The sequence below is a fragment of the Maniola hyperantus genome, chromosome 23 (assembly GCF_902806685.2).
Source record: "Maniola hyperantus chromosome 23, iAphHyp1.2, whole genome shotgun sequence".
Taxonomy (NCBI): Eukaryota; Metazoa; Arthropoda; class Insecta; order Lepidoptera; family Nymphalidae; genus Maniola; species Maniola hyperantus.
Window position 1 is genome coordinate 9,292,028 of NC_048558.1, and position 20,063 is coordinate 9,312,090.

The following is a 20,063-nucleotide window of genomic DNA, read 5'->3' on the forward strand; positions in this document are numbered from 1 at the left end:
TTGTTGTAATATTCTGTAACTATGGTACTCTTACTTTGACTAAATTTTACCCCATAAATAACACAGTTGTACAGTTCGTACAAAAATAGAACTCACTCGCCATTTTTACTATGTGTCAACTGTCATGTCAAAAGTACGGTTCTCCTTTAAAATAAGGACTAAAATCGTACTTATGACATGACAGTTGACATAAAGTTAAAATGGCGAGTGAGATCTCATTTTGTACGCACTATAGAGCAAAATCCCAGGACTGCCAGACCTAACTTATTTTTTGGGAAACAAAAGTATGGGATAGAGTAGTGTTAGTATGCAAGCTAGCAGATATATGGGAGCTAATAATACACACTACGAATGTTTGTGAACTCATCCATGATTTGACGGACTCGTCAAAAAAATACGAATCGAATGTACGTATTTGTATGACGGCCACTTCGAAGAATCACGGATACGAACCGAATATGGATGAGTGCACAAACGCCCTAAGGGTAATTTGTGCACTCATTCATAATCGATTCGTAAAAATACAACTCGAAGTGGCCGTCATACAATATGTACGGATGCTTGTGCACTCACTTGATTCGCATTTATGTGCCCAAGCGTACGTACATTTTGAATGACGGCCACTTTGAATCGTATTTTTACGAAAAGGAATACGAATGAGTGCACAAACGCTCTCACACTTCTCTATCCCGCACATTTTCTCAGAAAATAAGTACTGTCTGGTGGCACTGGGATCTTGGACCAATAGTAAAATGTTGACATGTAAAAAAACGCAATGATTGCGATCAAAGTTTGGTTCTAGGGGTATGTATAATGCAAAATGGGTGCTGTATATTATAATTTGATTTAAAAAGATCGTTATGTTATTAATAAAAAATAGTTTTAAGAGTTTTTTTTACTGTTATTTTTGTGTTAAGTAAAGTAGTAACAGATGCAAATTTTGTTTATTGCTACAAAATATAAATATTATAATTAAACAAAAAAATAAATGAGTTGATTATTGTAAATCTTTTGTCTTTTTATTTAATACACATTCCAATTTCCACAGGGGTTTTCCTAATTTTGAAAAAACGTCGTTAAGAGTTTCAATGATATAAATCATTGCTATTATTTTGGCACAGGCAACAGAATTCTTATTTCTTCTAAAATTGATAAAAGAAAGTTTAATAATTACGTAATCACTATAATAAACAAATCATATAAGAGGACTGCTAAACCGTCTGTCCGTGTTATATTGCTTCATATAAGTCAGAGATTGCGTAAATGACAACTTTTCGGGAGACAGCGGTCTACCTCGGAATTCGTCCTCTATTTCTTGCAGTGTCCTATCCTTCGTTTCTGGGAGAAATATCAGAGAAATCACGAGACAATAACCCACGACACATGCATACAAAACATACGCTCCGTAAATACCAATACTGTTGAATAAATAGGGAACTGTTTTAACCGTAGTAAACAGATTGAACGACAAGAAAAGAACGCTTATACCACCAGCCAAACTTCTATATTCTAATGGGAATACTTCCCCAGCTATGATGAATGGTAAAGGCACCGTACCAGTTGCTATTGAGAACATATGTATGTGAATTAGGACAATTCCAATAGCTGGGTGATCGAAAAGTAACAGGTCATGTCTTTTGCAATAAGTGTAAGCTGCTAGAGAAAGAAACGCGAATAAATTTATCCCAACAGTTCCCAGCAACATGGTCCGTCGCTTGACTTTCCTAATTACAAAGACAGCCATGCTATTCGAAAGAATTCTCTGAATATCTAGCGTGATCATCATGAGAGGGAAATTCGCTCCAGGCCCGATAATGTTTGTGAAAATATCTATTGTGTACGCAGAGATAACGTTCGCCCCAGCCCATTGTCCTAAGGTGTAAATGTGGATCATTATAAAAATCGGCTTGTAGAACTCTTTCTTCCTCACTGTCGAATTTATGTACGCTAAATTACTCTTTAATTTCTTAGCAAAGGTGTCTGATATTTTTCCGAATTCTTTAGCTTCTCTTATCATTTTGCTGGCTTCTATCATTTTTGCTAATTCATCATCTTCACTGTCACCTCTCAGCCAATGAAACACTTTCCTGCACTCATCGTATCTTCCTTGATCAGCTAACCAACTGGGCGATTCTGGAGAGTATATCACTATTAATAAATCCCCGAAAACTAGGAATGCGTTCACCAAAGCAGTCATTTGCCAAGTGAGGAAAGATCCAAGAGTATGAACACACAGTACTCCTGCCGCTATCGATAAGGATATGAATGTGAGGAAAGCTCCTCTATTTCTCGGGCTGGTGTATTCTGCTATTAATACTGGTCCAAGAGATGCACTCATACCCATGGCAAGGCCCTGAAGCAGTCTGGCGATGAGCAGTGTAGTTATATTCGTCGCAAGGATGATGCAGAACCAGCCAACGAGCATTGGCACCAGGCTGGCCAGGTTGGCAGTTCTTCTGCCGTATTTGGCCATTATCGTGGGCACAATGAAATTACCTGCTACAAGGGCGAATCCCAGGATTGAGGCTGTAATGAAAAATTTCTATGTCAGGTAAGCAAGCGCAGTATAAAATTTGTGATCAAAAGAGATTTAGAAACTACGTAAGGTAAAGGCTCCAGTGAATGAACGCCCCCCAGTCAATGAACAAGAAGTCCTTTTGCGAATATTAAGAGCTGAAATAGAAAACCGTCTGATAGACATTTTTTTAATGTTTGCTTACAAGTTTTCCACTAGACCTACTAAATTGTATATGATTTCAGATTTGCCTGTTAGTGGCGGCTGATTGAAGAAGGCCGATTGTTGTTCCTCTACAAAACTGGTCAACAATAGTACGGACCGAGATAAGATAGGTAAAGCTTGGGAGAGTCACCTAGTCCCTACCGATATAATCCTTTACTTACCCATATTATAAATACGAAAGTGTGTTTGTTTGTTGGTCAATCACGTCGCAACGGAGCAACGGATGGACGTGTTTTTTGCATGGGTATAGTAAAAGACCTTGAAAGTGTTTATCTCGGAAAATTAAAGAGTTCCCATGGGATTTTTAGAAACCTAAATCCACGCGAACAAAGTCGCGTGCATCAGCTAGTAATAAATAATTAATTGAACACTACCAATCCAGGAGCCAGAAGTGTCGTCTATGGGGATGATGGAGTCAGGTTGTCGAAGCTGGGGCAGCAGTATGGCCGCGAACCCGATTAGAAGTCCGTGTGCTGCCATATTCACTGATACGCCGATTGTTACGAAACACTGAAATTATTAAGTTAAAATAATAATCCAAGGAACTAGGTAAGTACAAGCTTAAATTGCTAATCCACCAAAACAGACAAATCTTTATTAAATATTTCTCAAATAAACTTTTAAAAGTGCTTTTGAATCGTCAAAAAATTATCTTACCTCCTGTTGTTGTTCGCAATGCCTTTTCTACCTAGAAGAACCAGTAAGAAACTCGGCGGTTACGGTTGCTACACAGAAGCATGTTTAAATGAAAAAAAATCACCTACTAAGTAGGTAGGTAGGTACCTACTTCCTGAACGTGAAAAGCGTGGGTAAAAAAAATTAGGTTTACCCCCTCGAGTGATACCTTGGTAAATACCTACTTAGGTACCGTAAAACTACACAAGTATGGTCCTGATTTGCCAATTTTTAAATTTGTTCTTTTTCCACTAGAGAATGGATTAACATATTTAATACCTATTGATGTTTTTAGATAAAGTAGAACATAGTAAGTTAACACCCCAAGTCAAACTATGTTACGTGTGTTATTTCAAGTATTAAAAAAAAATTAAATTTGGACCATTGTTGTATGGCATGTTGCCAACTATGGTTCAAATTATAAATCATACTCGGGACGCATATTGTGACACATCAGACTATAATTGGATGGTTTGTTTGAATGCCTGAAGTTTAGTTTTTAAGAAAAACACAAAATAATGGGATCAAATCAGGTTTTATTGATTAAATTACATGTTACAATAGAATATTTTGTGAAAAATCTTTTAATCTCAAATCAAATGTTTTAAAATTACTTATCAAATGTTATATACACAGGAACATATTTGCCCAGGTTTTGCCAGGTAAGTTATTTTTGAATTGGTCTATTTTGCGACCATTTTTATCAAGGTACCTACATTTTCACAATGCATCTCAGATCGAACATCGTATTCGTTAAACTGTGGTAATAGGGAAGCCAAAGTTACACATTTCTATTGCATGCTGGATAAAACTGGCTGGCTGCTGGCTTCTGAAAACACACATTGAAGACCTGGCGGCTGCCTAACTTTGTTACCCCGATACGCTTTTAATTTCAAAATTATCGAGCTTCTCGGAATTTTATATTTTTCACCAGCTTGACGCTGGGTCAGCACTTTGTTGCTTATATATCAATCAAACAAAGTTCCATTTGGCGATCATTGTAGTACCTACTTATATGCACGCCCTCCAACTTTCCTTCTCATAAACTTGTCTCGTGACATCATTTCTGGAATAAAACATGTTGGTTTTTAATTATGGTCCAAAAAAACGTTAGGACCAAAGTTGAAACCTAAGTACCAAATTATTTAAAAAATCTTTAAAAAAAATTAATAGGTGCAATTACAGAGAAAACTATATGTCAAATACATGTTAGCAACATTACCTTTCTTATGAATTCAACTCCGTGTCTTTTTCCTCACTTTAGCCAGTGTTTACGAATAAAAGTTTGCAGAGTACTTACACGTCTTAGAAACAGGTTTCTCTCGCAGTAGGACGAATAAATTAAATTCACAACGCCATCTCACCAAAAAGCACAAAACTAGTAGACTTATAGGTTAAATCAAGTAAAAACTACGAAGCAATGTACTAGATGTCACTACAAGTCAAAAACAATTCGATTTTGTTTAAAGAGGTAGCAGGACTATAGTTGTGGCCCTGGACTATGGTTGTGTAGTTTTACGGTACCTAAGAAATTATTTTAAAATTTCTAAAAAATAAGTTTCTGACTTTTTCAAACGGAACACTATCGTGAACTGTGACCCCTACCTTATGCATGTAATTTATAAGTAGGTGTTGACCTACTTGACAAGTTTTTTTAGTGGTACCTAAGTGTTAAGCGATCATTCATTCCACTTCGGGATTTTAAGAAATCAACGCAGTTACTTGTTCTAATTTCTTCTATTTTACTTTATTCTACGTCAAAATAAAATCAATGAAAAGTTTAGTATACTTACCTGTTTCTTGAACGGCGTAATCCATGATTCCTTTCTCCCCATTTTCACACAACACGAGCAATTTTATGTAATTTAGTTAAAATAATGTTAAGCACATTTAAATATAATTTTACCAAAATATTTCAAGCACATTTATGTAATTTAACCAAAATATTTTAAGTAGCACATATTTTATGTAGTAGGTACAGCTACCACATTTAACCAAAATATTTTAAGTAAATACATATTTTATGTACAACAAGAATTTAATATACTTATTTGATTTAACACTTTCGACTTCTCGACATATTTGTCGTTAATGTTTTATCCTTCGCATTCTGTTGGATATCAATATTGTCATAAAAGTTCTTATTTAACTTTTTTTTTATTAATTTTATTACATAATCTTATCAACTCTTTTTATTATTAGAATGGTCATTTATGCCGAGCATATTAATTTACTGCCAATAAATAAATATATCTAATATATCACTGTATTATAGTATGTATTGTAACTACTTACCTTACCTACCTACCTAAATAATGGATTATAAAAACGTCATTATTGCCCTGTGATATGAAATATATAGTTAGGTACTTAGGTAGATAGGTACCTACGTATAACTGATATCGGAATTTATTCAATCAAAAATTTAGTAAAGTAAACTTTATTTTATTTTATTTATTATCACATTTTATTTATATTGATAGGTAAACAAGTACCTACAATTAAAATATAACTATACATACTTATTTCATTAGATTACTTACCTACTAACCAACATTTATTTACACTATCTTACTAGAGCAGCATCAGAAATTTTACATTTTCGTGAAGTATTTTCAACCCCAAATATATATCTTTTACCAATTTTTTTCGAATACATTTTTGCTCTACAGTCATCTTAAATCGCACCCATTTACTTTGTCTCATTATGTACATTTATAATTACCTATAACAATAACACTTAAAATACAATATTATGCATCATATAACGGGGCTACTACACCGTCTGTCTGTGTTGAATTGTTTCATAGAAGTCAGAGATTGAACGGACTTCAGTTCCTCGGGAGATAGCGGTCTACCTCGGAACTCATTCTCAATTTCTTGCAATGTCCTGTCCTTAGTTTCTGGCAGAAAGAGCCACGCGATCACAAGGCAGTAACCCACCACTCCTGCGTACAAAACATACGCCCCGTGGATGCCAACATTCGTGAACAAGTATGGTACAGTCTTCACCGTTATGAACAGGTTTGATGACAGAAAAAGAACACTTAAACCACCAGCCAGACTCCTGTATTCCAACGGAAATACTTCTCCAGCAATGATGAATGGAAGAGGCACTGTACCAGTTGCTATCGAGAACATATGAATGTGGATGAGAGCTATGCCAATAGCCGGATGTTCAAAAGGCAGGAGCTTATGCACTCTGCAGTAAGTGTAGGCTGCTGTTGCCAAAAATGCGAACAGATTTATTCCGACAGTTGCAAACAGCATAGTCCGACGCTTGACTTTCTTTATTACATAAACGGCCATGGTATTCGATATAATTCTCTGAATATCAAGGGTGATCACCATGAGAGAAATGTTCGCTCCAGTTCCAATAACATTCGTGAAGATATCAATGGTATACGCGGCCAAAAGATTCGCGCCAGACCACTGTCCTAAAGTATAAATGTGGATCATTATAAAAATTGGTTTGTAGAATTCTTTCTTTCTCATTGTCGTATTGATATACGCTAAATTACTTCTTAATTGCTTCACGAAAGAGTCTGAAACGTTAGCGAATTCTTTGGCTTCTCTTACAATTTTGCTGGCATCTATCATTTTTTCTAGTTCATCATCCTCGGTATCACCTCTCAGCCAGTGAAAAATTTTTCTGCACTCATCGTATCTTCCTTGATCAGCCAGCCAACTGGGTGATTCTGGAGAGTATATCACTATCAATATATCCGCGAAAACTACGAAAGCGATTACCAGAGCAGTCGTTTGCCAAGTGAGAAAGGATCCTAGAGTATGGACGAAAAGCACCCCTGTCGCTATCGTTAATGATATGGATGTGAGGAATGCTCCCCTATTCTTTGGGCTGGTATATTCTCCTATCAATACGGGACCGAGGGAAGCACTCATCCCCATAGCGAGGCCTTGGAGGAATCTTGCGATGAGGAGTATAGTAATGTTTGTGGCGAGAATTATGCAAAACCATCCAATAATCATTGGCGCCAAGCTGGCTAGATTAGCAGTTCTTCTGCCGTATTTGGCCATTATGGTGGGCACTACGAAGTTGCCGGCGACGAGTGCAAATCCCAGGATTGACGCTGAAAAGATACATTTTGACGTCAGATATTATTGGTTCAAATATTCGTATGATTAAAATTAAATATCGCTCAATGAAAACACCGTGAAGAAACCTGCTTGCCTGAGAGTTCTTTATAATTTCGACAAAAGTGTGCATGAAGTCTACCAATCCGCACTGACCGGTACGGTGGATTATGGCCCTTCGCCATGGCTGATTTTAAAAGCAATTTTGGTAATTGGGGGATACTCACATAAGATAGAAAAAGGTCTAAGGAGAATTGTCGTGCTCAATACCCCAAGGTCTAGTAGATAGAAGAGTAAGTAGATATACCACATCTACCTGTCTACCAGGCCTTGTAGTTAAAGACGACATCGACAAGTTTTTCTGCCCCATTCGTGGGTTCGTATATGTCGCTTGCGCATTAGCTTACAGTTTTATTAAACCATACCCCTTTGGTTACTACACGGCATCGTACCGGAACGCTAAATCGCTTGGCGGCACGGCTTTGCTGGCACGGTGGTAACTAGCCACGGCCGAAGCCTCCAGACCTTCAGACCAGAAATTTAAAAATTATAAAGTTCCAAGCCCCTGCCGGGAATCGAACCCGGGACCTCCCACTAACAAGACCACGGCGCTTACCAGTGCCAGGGAGATCGTCAAAAATCATCGACAGTTATCGACAGGCGACGATAGATATAAAAAAAAAAAAATCTTTTATATTCTAATAAACTTTTACAAGTACTTTCGAATACTCGGATGCATCTACCATAGTTAAAAATCTTTACCTATCCAAGAGCCAGAGGCGTCGTCTATGGGGATGATGGAGTCAGGCAGTCTGAGCTGGGGCAGCAGTATGGCCGCGAACCCCATGACCAGCCCATGGGCCGCCATGTTGAGTGACACTCCAAGGGTGACGAAACACTGAAAAAAGACAAGTATAGTACGCAAGTGCGAAACTTGAAAATACTAATTATTTGTTCATGAATAGGTACATATTAAATTTTTTTAATTGATGTAACCAGAAATTCACGGTTTTCAGATTTATTCCTTTACTGAGATCTACCTACCTACCTTTCATGATTTTAGGTCAACGGGTACCCTGTAGGTTTTCTTGACATACTCGACGGACTGACAGACAGACAACAAAGTGATCCTATAAGGGTTCCTTTTTTTTCTTTTGAGGTACGGAACTCTAAAAAGGAACCTTTATAGGATCACATTGTCTGTCAAGACTATGGGAATCAAAACCTATAGAGTCCCGTTAACCTATTAATTATAGAATCATGTGGCAACCTATCAATTAGTAATATCACACACAAGTAGGTAAAAGAAAAAAATCTGTGTAAGCAATAATAACATGAAAAAAAAATTAAGTGTTATTTCTTGCACAATGGTACGGAACCGTTTGTATGCGAGTCCGACTTGCACTTGACCTGTTTTTTGTATAAGATCGGGATTGAATTGCTTGCTTGACTGCAAGCAGCAGTTTTGAATATATTTGTTGACTAGCTGATGCCCGCGACTTCGTCCGCGTGGAATTAGGTTTTTCAAAAATCCCGTGGGAACTCTTTGATTTTCCGGGTTAAAAAGTAAGTAGGCTATGTCACTCTCCAGGTCTTTATCTGTATCCATGCAAAAAATCACGTCAATCCGTTGCACAGTTGCGACGTGACTGAAAGACAAACCAACAAACAGACACACTTTCACATTTTATAATAAGGGTACTGATTACTATAGATATTTTGCTTCAATGATGCTTCAATGGTATCCTTATCATTATCAAGATATGTAATACTTATCAATGATTATTATATGAGAAGAAGGTTCCTACCAAGTGTTTTATATCTTTTTGAAGTATTTATCGTTTTACCTAATTTTGATAAAATCAATTCTGATAACGCTTGAAGCGTGAGCGATAATAAAATAAAATCCTGATAATATGGAGATCTCTTGACAGATATTTGATAGCGCTAATTTTTCCAAAGCTTTGACCTTATTTCGGTATTATAATACCTATTACTAGATGACGCCCGCGACTTCGTCCGCGTGGATTTCGGTTTTTAAAAATCCCGTGGGAACTCTTTGATTTTCCGGGATAAAAAGTAGCCTATGTCCTTCCCCGGGATATAGGCTAACTCTGTACCAAATTTCATCAAAATTGGTTGAACGGTTGGGCCGTGAAAAGCTAGCAGACAGACACACTTTCGCATTTATAATATTAGTATGGATAATATTTTAACTTATCGGTAATCAGCCCCCTAATTGTGTAAGAATAACCATTTCATGGCTATCGCAATCGTCAAAAAATTCTGCCCTTTGATTGGTTGATTCGCTGCTTACATTTTTTCACAGCCAATCAAAGGGCAGAATTCTTGACGATTGCGATAGCCATGAAATGGTTATTCTTACACAATTGGGGGGCTGATTGGTTTGGGATCTTGGGAATAGGTAGTGGCGATTAAAATATATTGAGTAAGGTCGATAAGATAATTTAGGACTTGTTAACGTATAACCTCTACTTCAAAAAAAAAAAAAAGTCAAGCGTCACTCAAAAAAACAGGTATTATTGAAATAATGATGCCCGCGACTTTGGTAGGTACCTCGGTATCTACTGTAAGTAAATCTATAATGGAAAACTGACTGAAAATATCAACGCACAGCTCAAACTGCTCTGGGTCTAGAAACATGAGATAGAGTCTCTTTATAACGTAGTCTCATTACCATCATCATCATGATCAACCCATCGCCGGCTCACTACAGAGCACGGGTCTCCTCTCAGAGTGAGAAGGGGTTTGACTATAGTATATCACGCTGGCCAAGTGCGAATTGGCAGCTTCACACGCCTTTGAGACCATTATGGAGAACTCTTCAAACTCTTCTTCGTGCTGGTTTCCTCACGATGTTTTCCTTCACCGTTAAAGTAAGTAATGTTTTAATTACTTAAAAACGCACATAACTCCGAAAAGTTAGAGGTGCAGGGGATTGAAACCCTGACCTCCGATTAGGAAGCGGATCCTACAGCTTATAACGTAGTCACTAGTCACTATAAGAAAATATTTTCATTAAAGTAAGTAATGTTTTAATTACTTAAAAACGCACATAACTCCGAAAAGTTAGAGGTGCAGGGGATTGAAACCCTGACCTCCGATTAGGAGGCGGATCCTACAGCTTATAACGTAGTCACTAGTCACTATAAGAAAATATTTTCAAAAATTAGGCTTTATTCTTATCAGTTATCATAACAACACACATAAATGTGAAAATGGTGCCAAGTTCAATAGAGAAGTGGGCTTCGGCTTCGGGCGATAAAAGATTTCAAATCTAACTAAATAGAGCGAGATAATTTGTCTAAATAACTCAGTTGAAATAGAAATTTCAATTAACAAAATTTCCCACAGAGCTAAATATTGGTGGAGACCTTGGGTAGGTAGGTACACCATCTATAATATAAAAATTGAATCACTAAATGTGTTGGTCATCGCAAATCTCGAGAACAGCTGAACCGATTTCGCTAATTCTTTTTTTACAATATTCCTTGAAGTACGAGGATGGTTCTTACGGAGAGAAAATTTTAAAAAATTTGAATCGACTGTTAGGCGGAACGAAGTTCGCCAGGGCAGCTAGTTGCAAATAAAATATCAAAACACACATTTGGCAACCACGAACAAAAACCTACCGAAACAAAAATATAATGTGTGAGGGTGTACGTAGCATAATATTATGTTTAATAGCTTACCTGAAGTGTTAAAACTGACTAAATCCATTTATCAATTTAAAAATAGGCTAAAGAAATATATTGCGGACTAGGTATATTGTTTAACTAGAACTTGTAATTTACATAATTAAAATTGAATTAGTTAATAAGTTAGATAAAAATATTATAAATACGTAAATACATAGTTAAGATATTTTGGTAAAATTTTAAATTGTATTGTATCATCTGGGTTAGTAGGTACTGAAATGTATGTAATAATTATTAATCTTAATGTAAATGAACAGTATGTTCTTTTTGAAAACAAATTTCTTTGCTTTCCTTCAACTTTTAGAATCGCCATATCTCAGGAATGGTGATTCTTAGAACAAAAAAGTATCTGACAATTTTTGTAGATAATTTTATGATCTACAACTTTTGTCTGAGCTATTTTTAAATAAAACTTACCGTCTACAGGAAAACTCCAAAAACCCGGAAGTTTTGACTTTTGACCTTGAATAACTTTTTTGCAGACATGGGTTTGATGTCGGTATTTAATAATTCCAAATTTCTGACTTGGACTGGTGGGAAGCTTCGGCCGTGGCTAGTTACCACCTTACTTTCAAACGTTTCGTTTCGTTTCGTTGCGTTTCGGTACGATGCCGTGTAGAAACGAAAGGTGGTTAAAGGAAAGGTTAGCCCGCTTCACACCACCAGGTGAGATTGCAGTCAAGGGCTAACTTGTATCGGAATAAAAAAACCTTGCATCTCGGGGGTAGATTTGTTTGTCCCGGAAAATCAAAGAAAATCACGGATTTTTTATGATACCTAAGTCCGCGCGGACGAAGTCTCGGATATCATCTCTAGTAGGTACATAAGTATTAATTCTTATATATCTATATACGATACGATACGAGCTAATGATATAATTCGATTAATATACTGTTAATAGCTATTCACTTGGATTATAAAGATAAAAAAAGATACAATAAAACTGTAATTGATCATTGATCCTGATGCCTATAACACGAGTGTACAACTTATTTTAGGCATCGGTGGCTTAACCTAATATGGTTGTAATTCTCGTGAAACAATAAATTATTTATTTATTATTATTATTATTTATTGAATTATTCTGTAAGTACCTACTAAACTTTAAAGTAATGGTGAATAGGTGAACCCACCTGGGCGAAGTCTGCAATAAAATTGCACATTGCAATTCAATATATTTTCTTCTTTTGCAATTATCATTATAATAAGTAGGTATTTTAAGCGTGACCTTAAACATTATGATTGAGTAAGATAAATAGATAAGTAAACCTAAATTATTTTGTTTTATTGCAATCTAGTAGGTAGGTATATCTATTGGACCACACTTATTATGAATAATTTGCGCAACTTCGCAAGCATGCCTCTCTTATCGAGAGTTACATTTTTGTTCCGTTTGCCGTGGAGACCCTGGGGCCATGGAGTCTTAGTGCTAATAAAAATTTAATATAAGACATTTCAACACGAATAGCCTCATCGGTGACAGAAGGGGCTGGCTCATTTTGTTTTGTGCGCAACGGATCATCCTGGCTGTCCAGCGCGGAAACGCAGCCAGTATTATTGGCACCATTCCACGCGGGCATGAATTGTATAGTAATTAGAGATAAGGCTAGCTTTAAGAATTATTAATCTAGAGTAAATTATATACTTATATTTACAAAGGAGAATGCCAGGTGGCCATAATAAATTTGGCCCTTAGGCGCCCACACATGAAACTAAGTTTATGGAATCAACAATAGGTACCTACATAATACAGCAACTAATTGGTAAAAATATGAATTTAAAAAAAGAGAGGGTTTCAATGTTACAAATTATTTTTATTCTTTATTAGCTTATGCTCGCGACTTCGTCCGCGTGGACTACATAAATTTCAAACCCCCACTTCACCCCCTTAGGGGTTGAATTTTCAACGATTATTTCTTAGCGGATGCCTACGTCATAATAGCTATCTGTATGCTAAATTTCAGCCCGATCCGTCAAGTAGTTTGAGCTGTGCGTTGATAGATCAGTCAATCACCTTTTCCTTTTATATATTTACTTAGATTATTTTCCATAGAATCGATTTTCAAATTGTACAAACGCATCGTAGGTATATGCCAAATCTCGGTATTCTCCTTTTTGTCTGTCTGTCTTTTTGACTGTTTGTACGCGCTTCATGCTGAAACTACAAAACGGTTTTGAAATGAAATGCAACTTGGCATATACATACTTATATACCTATAAGGGGTTGGTTTTTGAAATTCATTAATTATTACTTGTTTAAAATACAAGTACTTAGATTAAAATATAGTTATACACAAATTAAACAATACACAGAACAGAATAAAATATTTAAGTAAGTAAGTACAAATAACTAGGTAATACATTAGTCAGTCGAACATGCAGAATTGTTTAAAATATTTCCATTTGGAAATAAATTCACAATAAGTACCTAGTTATCTGAGTTCGCACTACGCCCAACCCACTTCAGTTAGGTACTAATAATAAAAAGCAACAACATTTTAAATAATATTTAGACGCAAATCTACATAAAAATAATGTAAGTAGTTTACAAAATTGTACCTGTTTCTTGAACGGCGTAATCCATGATTCACTTTTCCCCATTTTTCATCACAACACGACCACTTTTATGTAATTTAACCCAAAACAGCACTTGTACCTATGTAATGTTAGGTTAACTGTCGCACATTATGACCGCCTCCCTCCGTTACTTGACTCCAATGGTTCGATTTGTCACGATTTGCATTGCACTATCGGGTATCGATATGATAAATACGTTTGCGAGTGTTGTACTTATGGCTATTTGTGTTTACAGTTAGTTCAGGCGCCAATAAAATCGGATTTTTCCGCGGACTTTTAGCACAAACGAAACAATGGGGCCAATTCTCTGGTACACAATCTCTAAACTAAACTAAAACAACACGTCTAAATCTATTGCTATCCCTTTCATAATGTTGCTTGCGGAAAAGGATAGCACTAGATTTAGACCTGTTAATTTAATTTAGTTAAGAGATTGTGTACAAGAGAATCGGCCCCAATGGCGCCGATTCTCTTGTATACAATCTCTAAACTATCTGGTTTTGATTGTATGTTTTTCGTGGCACTGTTCCAGTTAGTAGATTACCTCAGCTTGCTGGATCTAATTTTTAACATCTCTTCTCTTGTCCCTATTTCATTTTTCGTTTTTCTCCTTATATCTAGTTTTCTCATCGCAAGCTGTGGCAATCACTAAGTGGATCTACATTATAGCATATAATATGTACCTATTTCTAGTTGTGCAATTGTAAGTTTTCTTTGTGTAACCTGTTGATTGTCCTTTCAAATAAAAAATTAAAAAAAAATTAGAATTAAATTAAACTAAACTAAATTAACTGATTATAAGCTGTGATAGCCTAGTGGTTAGGATGTCCGCCTTCTAATCGGAGGTCGGTGGTTCGATCCCGGGCACGCACCTCTAACTTTTCGGAGTTATGTGGGTTTTAAGTAATTAAATATCACTTGCTTTGACGGTGAAGGAAAACATCGTGAGGAAACCTGCATGCCTGAGAGTTCTCCATAATGTTCTCAAAGGTGTGTGAAGTCTACCAATCCGCACATGGCCAGCGTGGTAGACTATGGCCAAAACCCCTCTCAGAGAGGGAGACCCGAGCTCTGTAGTGAGCCGGTAATGGGTTGATCATGACGATGATGAAACTAAATTAACAGCATCCTTTTCCGCGAGCAACATTTTGAAAGGGATAACAATAGATTTAGACGTGCCATTTTAGTTTAGTTTAGAGATTGTGTACAACGGAATTAGTCACATTATATTATTATGTTCTGAATTAGAATATGTACCTACCTATACGAATAAGAACAGGAAAGCCAATGGGTTCTACTTATTAACTGAAAAGTGCGGTTTATAAGGAAAATAGGTACCTACCTATAGTCCGCAACAGGTTGGAATAGGTATCAATCGGGGTATGAGGTGGGGGGGACGCCTCGCACCCAGTGGCGTGCAGGTCATAGAGGCATAAATGCACTGCTTACCCGAGTTGTAATAACTCAATTCATATTTTCATAATATGACCTGCCAGTACCAGATTCCTACCTAACAAATGCCTACCGTAGCTTCAAACCCTGTGCACGCCACTGCTCGCACCCGCACGTTACCCGAGCTCGCCGCACCAGTGGCCCTACCGCGGTTGTTTGACAGCTACAATGTCACGATCACAATCATCTCTGATTGGTTAATGCTCGCTCACTATTGGACACAATGCATTGTTGCAACAAGAATCGCACAAATTCAGCCAATCAGAACAATTGAGATTGTAATAATGATTGATGCAGGTTTTAGACAATCGCCCTGCTGGTTAGCGCGGGGGCTGCAAATGGCGGTCAGCAATTTGCGGGACTTATAAGTAGAATTACATTGAAGGAGGAACAAGACAAGTCCCGAAAATTATAGTTTTGTATGTGGCAAACCTACTTTTTACCTACAACTTCGTATGGAGATTTGCCAAATTGCATCTAAAATAGATGTTGATTATTATCAACACATTCTGTGCACGATAATGAAAAGAATGATCTATATTTTTATATTAGTTTCTATGTCCACGACAGGTCGAAATGGCAATCGGGGTATGAGGCAAGGGGACGCCCCGTCGGACCCGCACGTCGCGTCGCCCGCACTGGGTTAGCGCGGGGGCTGTGTGGATGTGTAGAAAGGATTTTCAGAAATTCCACTCAGGGATGCCAGGGCGGATAGTAAGATAATTAGATACTCGTAAGTATGCCCTTTTTCATCAATTCAAAGCCAAAAGATGTACATATGTATGTATCATGTATTTTTGTAACCTATTGTGTATCATACTTTTTTTATTTAGATACAAGTTAGCCCTTGACTGCAATCTCACCTGGTGGTAAGTGATGATGCAGTCTAAGATGGATGTTAGGTACCTACCTACATCAAAAAAGTGGGGTCTCCAAAATTTTATTTGCTATTTTATCGAGCGGGATATCAAATGAAATAGGAGGAAATGCTGAGTTTATAAATATACAACACTAGCTGACCCGCCCCGGCTTCGCTCGGGTGGAATTTAGAAAATCGAGGTGGGTGATGAATTTTCAAAAATCCTGTAACACCTATTTCTTCATTTGTGACCGAAAACCCAAATACCAATTTTCATGCAAATAACTTGAAAAATGACGGATTTTCATACAAATTTTCATCCCATATTTAACCCACTTAGGGGTGGAATTTCGAAAAATCCTTTCTTAGTGGATACCCACTCTTTACAAAGAACACACCCTCAAAATTTCATATCTCTAGGACCAATGGTTTAGGCAGTGCGTTGATATATATGTCGGTCAGTCAGTCAGGACTTTGAATTTTATATATATAGATTAAAATATACCAAGTGACAGAAAAACAATTATTAGGACAGCAATTATTAGGATTTAAGAAGATCGTATAGAGTTTTAGTTTTCAGCGTTATCTTGTTTTTATACACTAGATACCTATTTAGCAATTGATGCAAGTTTCATTTTCAATTGCCAACATTTTTTAAATGAAATTACGCAGGCATATCTACGAAAGGCAATTATAATTTACAATACCTTCGTATAAAAAACGCTTACAAAATATAGCAGTTTTGCAAGAGCTAAATAAGTACTACAACTTTCTTTTTTGCCGATCATCTAAGTATATAAAAGGAAAATGTGACTGACTCACTGACTGACAGACTGAGTGACTGATCTATCAACGCACAACTCAAACTACTGGACGGATCGGGCTGAAATTTGGCATGCAGGTAGCTATTATGATTTAGGCATCCGCTAAGAAAGGGTTATTCAAAATTCAACCCCATAAGGGGGTGAAATAGGGGTTTGGAATTTGTGTAGTCCACGCGGATGAAGTCGCGAGTATAGTAGTGTTATCTAAGCAGATAAGCCTTTCAAGGTAACTGAAAAATTATACATACCTACTTACAATACAACTATAATATTATTATTATAAAACTCCAGACATGCAAGCGTATTTAAAAAACTCGGCCAGGAGTGAGTCGGACGCGCACCCGAAGGGTTCTGCACAATCGTACCTACATGAAATAATGCTTTTTAATTTTTAATAATTTTCATGGCGGTCATTTCAGTACTTCAGTACTCTTATTATATATGCGAAAGTGTGTTTGTTTGTTGGTTTGTTGGTTTGCTCTTCAATCAAGTCGCAACGGTGCAACGGATTGACGTGAATTTTTGCATGGGTACAGATAAAGACCTGGAGAGTAACATACGCTACTGACTTTTTAACCCGGAAAATCAAAGAATTCCCATGATTTTTAAAAAACCTAATTCCACGCGGACGAAGTCGCGGGCATCAGCTAGTTTTTAGTATTTGTTCAAGTTACAGCGGCGGCAATAGAAATACGCAATATTTGAAAACTATAACTTTTACGGTTTACGTGAAGCAGGCCACTGACAGACAGACGGACGGACGGACAGCGTAGGTAGGTAGGGTCCGTTAGGACCCTCAAAATTCACACGATAGATTACATAGATGTTGATAAAACAAGTAAAATAAAAACATTAAAAACTGCGCACTTCACTCCTTAGCCTTTATTCTTTACTAATAAATAATTAAGCTATTCCTTCCGAATATAGTAGGTTACTGTAAATACAACAACTTCCTACGTTTGTTACGTCCTACAACTTTGGTATGGTGCAGTCCAAACTAGACTGTGAGGTCGAAATCCATATTGTCCGATCATGCGCAGTGCAGTGTGCGCTGGTGATTGCCAACAAGTTGACGACCTCCCTGGCGCAGTAGTACGCGCGGAGGTCCCGGGTTCGATTCCCGGCTGGGGTTAGGAATTTTATAATTTCTAAATGTCTGATCTGGTGGGAGGCTTCGGACGTGGCGAGTTAACACCCTACCGGCAAAGCCGTGCCGCTAAGCTATTGAGCTTTCCGGTACGGTGTAGAAACCAAAGGGTTTAATAAAAACTGCCATACCCCTTCCAGGTTAGCCCGCTTCCATCTTAGACTGCATCATCACTTACCACCATGTGAGATTGCAGTCAAGAGCTAACTTGTATCTGAATTAAAAAAGTGAAAAATCCATATGTTACCTACTAAATTAGTAGTATTTTTTGTAACATTAGTATAGTACCAACTAATGTTTTGAAAGTGTGTCTGTCTGTCTGCTAGCTTTACACAGCCTATTCGTTCATCCAATTTTGACATTTGGTACAGAGATCGCTTCCTTCCCTGGGGGATGGGACTCACCTAGGTTACTTTATTGCTTCGAAAAATCAGTGTTCCCACAGGACTTTTAAAAGTACCAATTATGACATTTGGTAGTTTTGGTATATAAGTAGATAGGACTAGCTAGCTTGCCCGTTGGCAGTGGACACACTTCGAGTGCGGAATCCTCAAAAAATCTTTCATAGATATATGGAATAGGTAAGGCCACCCGTGCGAAGCCGGGGGCGGTACCAATACCTAATTATAATAGACTAGCTGATGCCCGCGACTTCATCCGCATGGACTTAGGTTTTTAACTATCCCGTGGGAACTCTTTGGTTTTCCGGGATAAAAAGTAGCCTATGACTCTCCTATGATAGCCTATGATTGATGCAAAAAATCACGTCAATCCGTTGCTCCGTTGCGACGTGATTGAAGGACAAACCAACAAACAAACACACTTTCGCATTTATAACAAGGGTACCTACTGATTGTACGTCGTCGTGTACATTATGTACTTATATTAAAATCAATTATTATTATTTATCATTACGATAAAGTAAGTGGCACTTGGCAAATGACTTCGCATTATCACCTCACTCAGTGGCATTACCACAGGCGTATTACTATGTTAATAAGTAAGAGATAATATACGATTGGGTATGTAGCATACATTTTACTATTCAGGGCACCTTCACACTTATCTGGCTGCAGTGCGTTTTTTCAGCATGGCTTTTGAGATTTCGGCTTTGTAGAGCGTTGTCTCTGTCACTCATTTATTTATTTTATTTTATTTTATTTTATATCTTATTAGAACAGCAGTGCCACTTACACTAACTAGATAATTAATAATAAATTTAAATACAAATAAAGGTACAAGAAAAAAGACATAAAATACAAAACGAAAAAAAATCAAACGAAACCGCTACTTACCTATCTCTTTCTAGTTTAGATTATTAATATTATTGTAGTATTATTGTTATTTTAATAGACTAACCCAGCTTTCGCTGTTGCGTCTATATCAAAAGTGCTTCGAGTTTTCCAAATGTTTAAGTCTAATTTATTCTTGAACTGTGGCCCTACCGCGGTTTTTTGACAGCTACAGTGTCACGATCGCAATCGTCTCTGATTGGTTAATGCTCGCTCACTATTGGCCACAATGCATTGTTGCAACAAGAATCGCACAAATTCAGCCAATCAGAACAATTGAGATTGTAATAATGATTGATGCAGGTTTTAGACAATCGCCCTACTGTGGCCCTACCGCGGTTGTTTGACAGCTACAATGTCATGATCGCAATCATCTCTGATTGGTTAATGCTCGCTCACTATTGGCCACAATGCATTGTTGCAACAAGAATCGCACAAATTCAGCCAATCAGAACAATTGAGATTGTAATAATGATTGATGTTTGTTGTGGGCTCTTCCCAGACCTGGGCGCGTTTGGAACCCTCGTAGCTTTAGTTTTAAGTTTGCGTTATAATTATCACCACTATATCTTACAAATCTAACACCATACCAAACCATCAATAAGAGTAATTTATTACCTATTTTGAATAAATCATTTGACTTTGACTTTGATGCAGGTTTAAGACAATCGTCCTACTGGTTA

General features: G+C 37.2%; 1 protein-coding gene across 1 annotated transcript; it reads right to left on the bottom strand.

Annotated features, from left to right (window-relative positions):
* Positions 1-1,195: 1,195 nt before the first annotated feature.
* Positions 1,196-14,006, bottom strand: LOC117993082 (uncharacterized). The gene is made up of 6 exons (XM_034980807.2): positions 13,789-14,006; positions 8,273-8,408; positions 6,178-7,506; positions 5,209-5,267; positions 3,115-3,250; positions 1,196-2,526 (listed from the first exon to the last, which is right to left on the bottom strand). Exons 1-6 carry the CDS (start codon positions 13,828-13,830, stop codon positions 1,196-1,198), a joined length of 3,033 nt encoding a protein of 1,010 aa, XP_034836698.2. The 5' UTR covers positions 13,831-14,006.
* Positions 14,007-20,063: the final 6,057 nt, after the last annotated feature.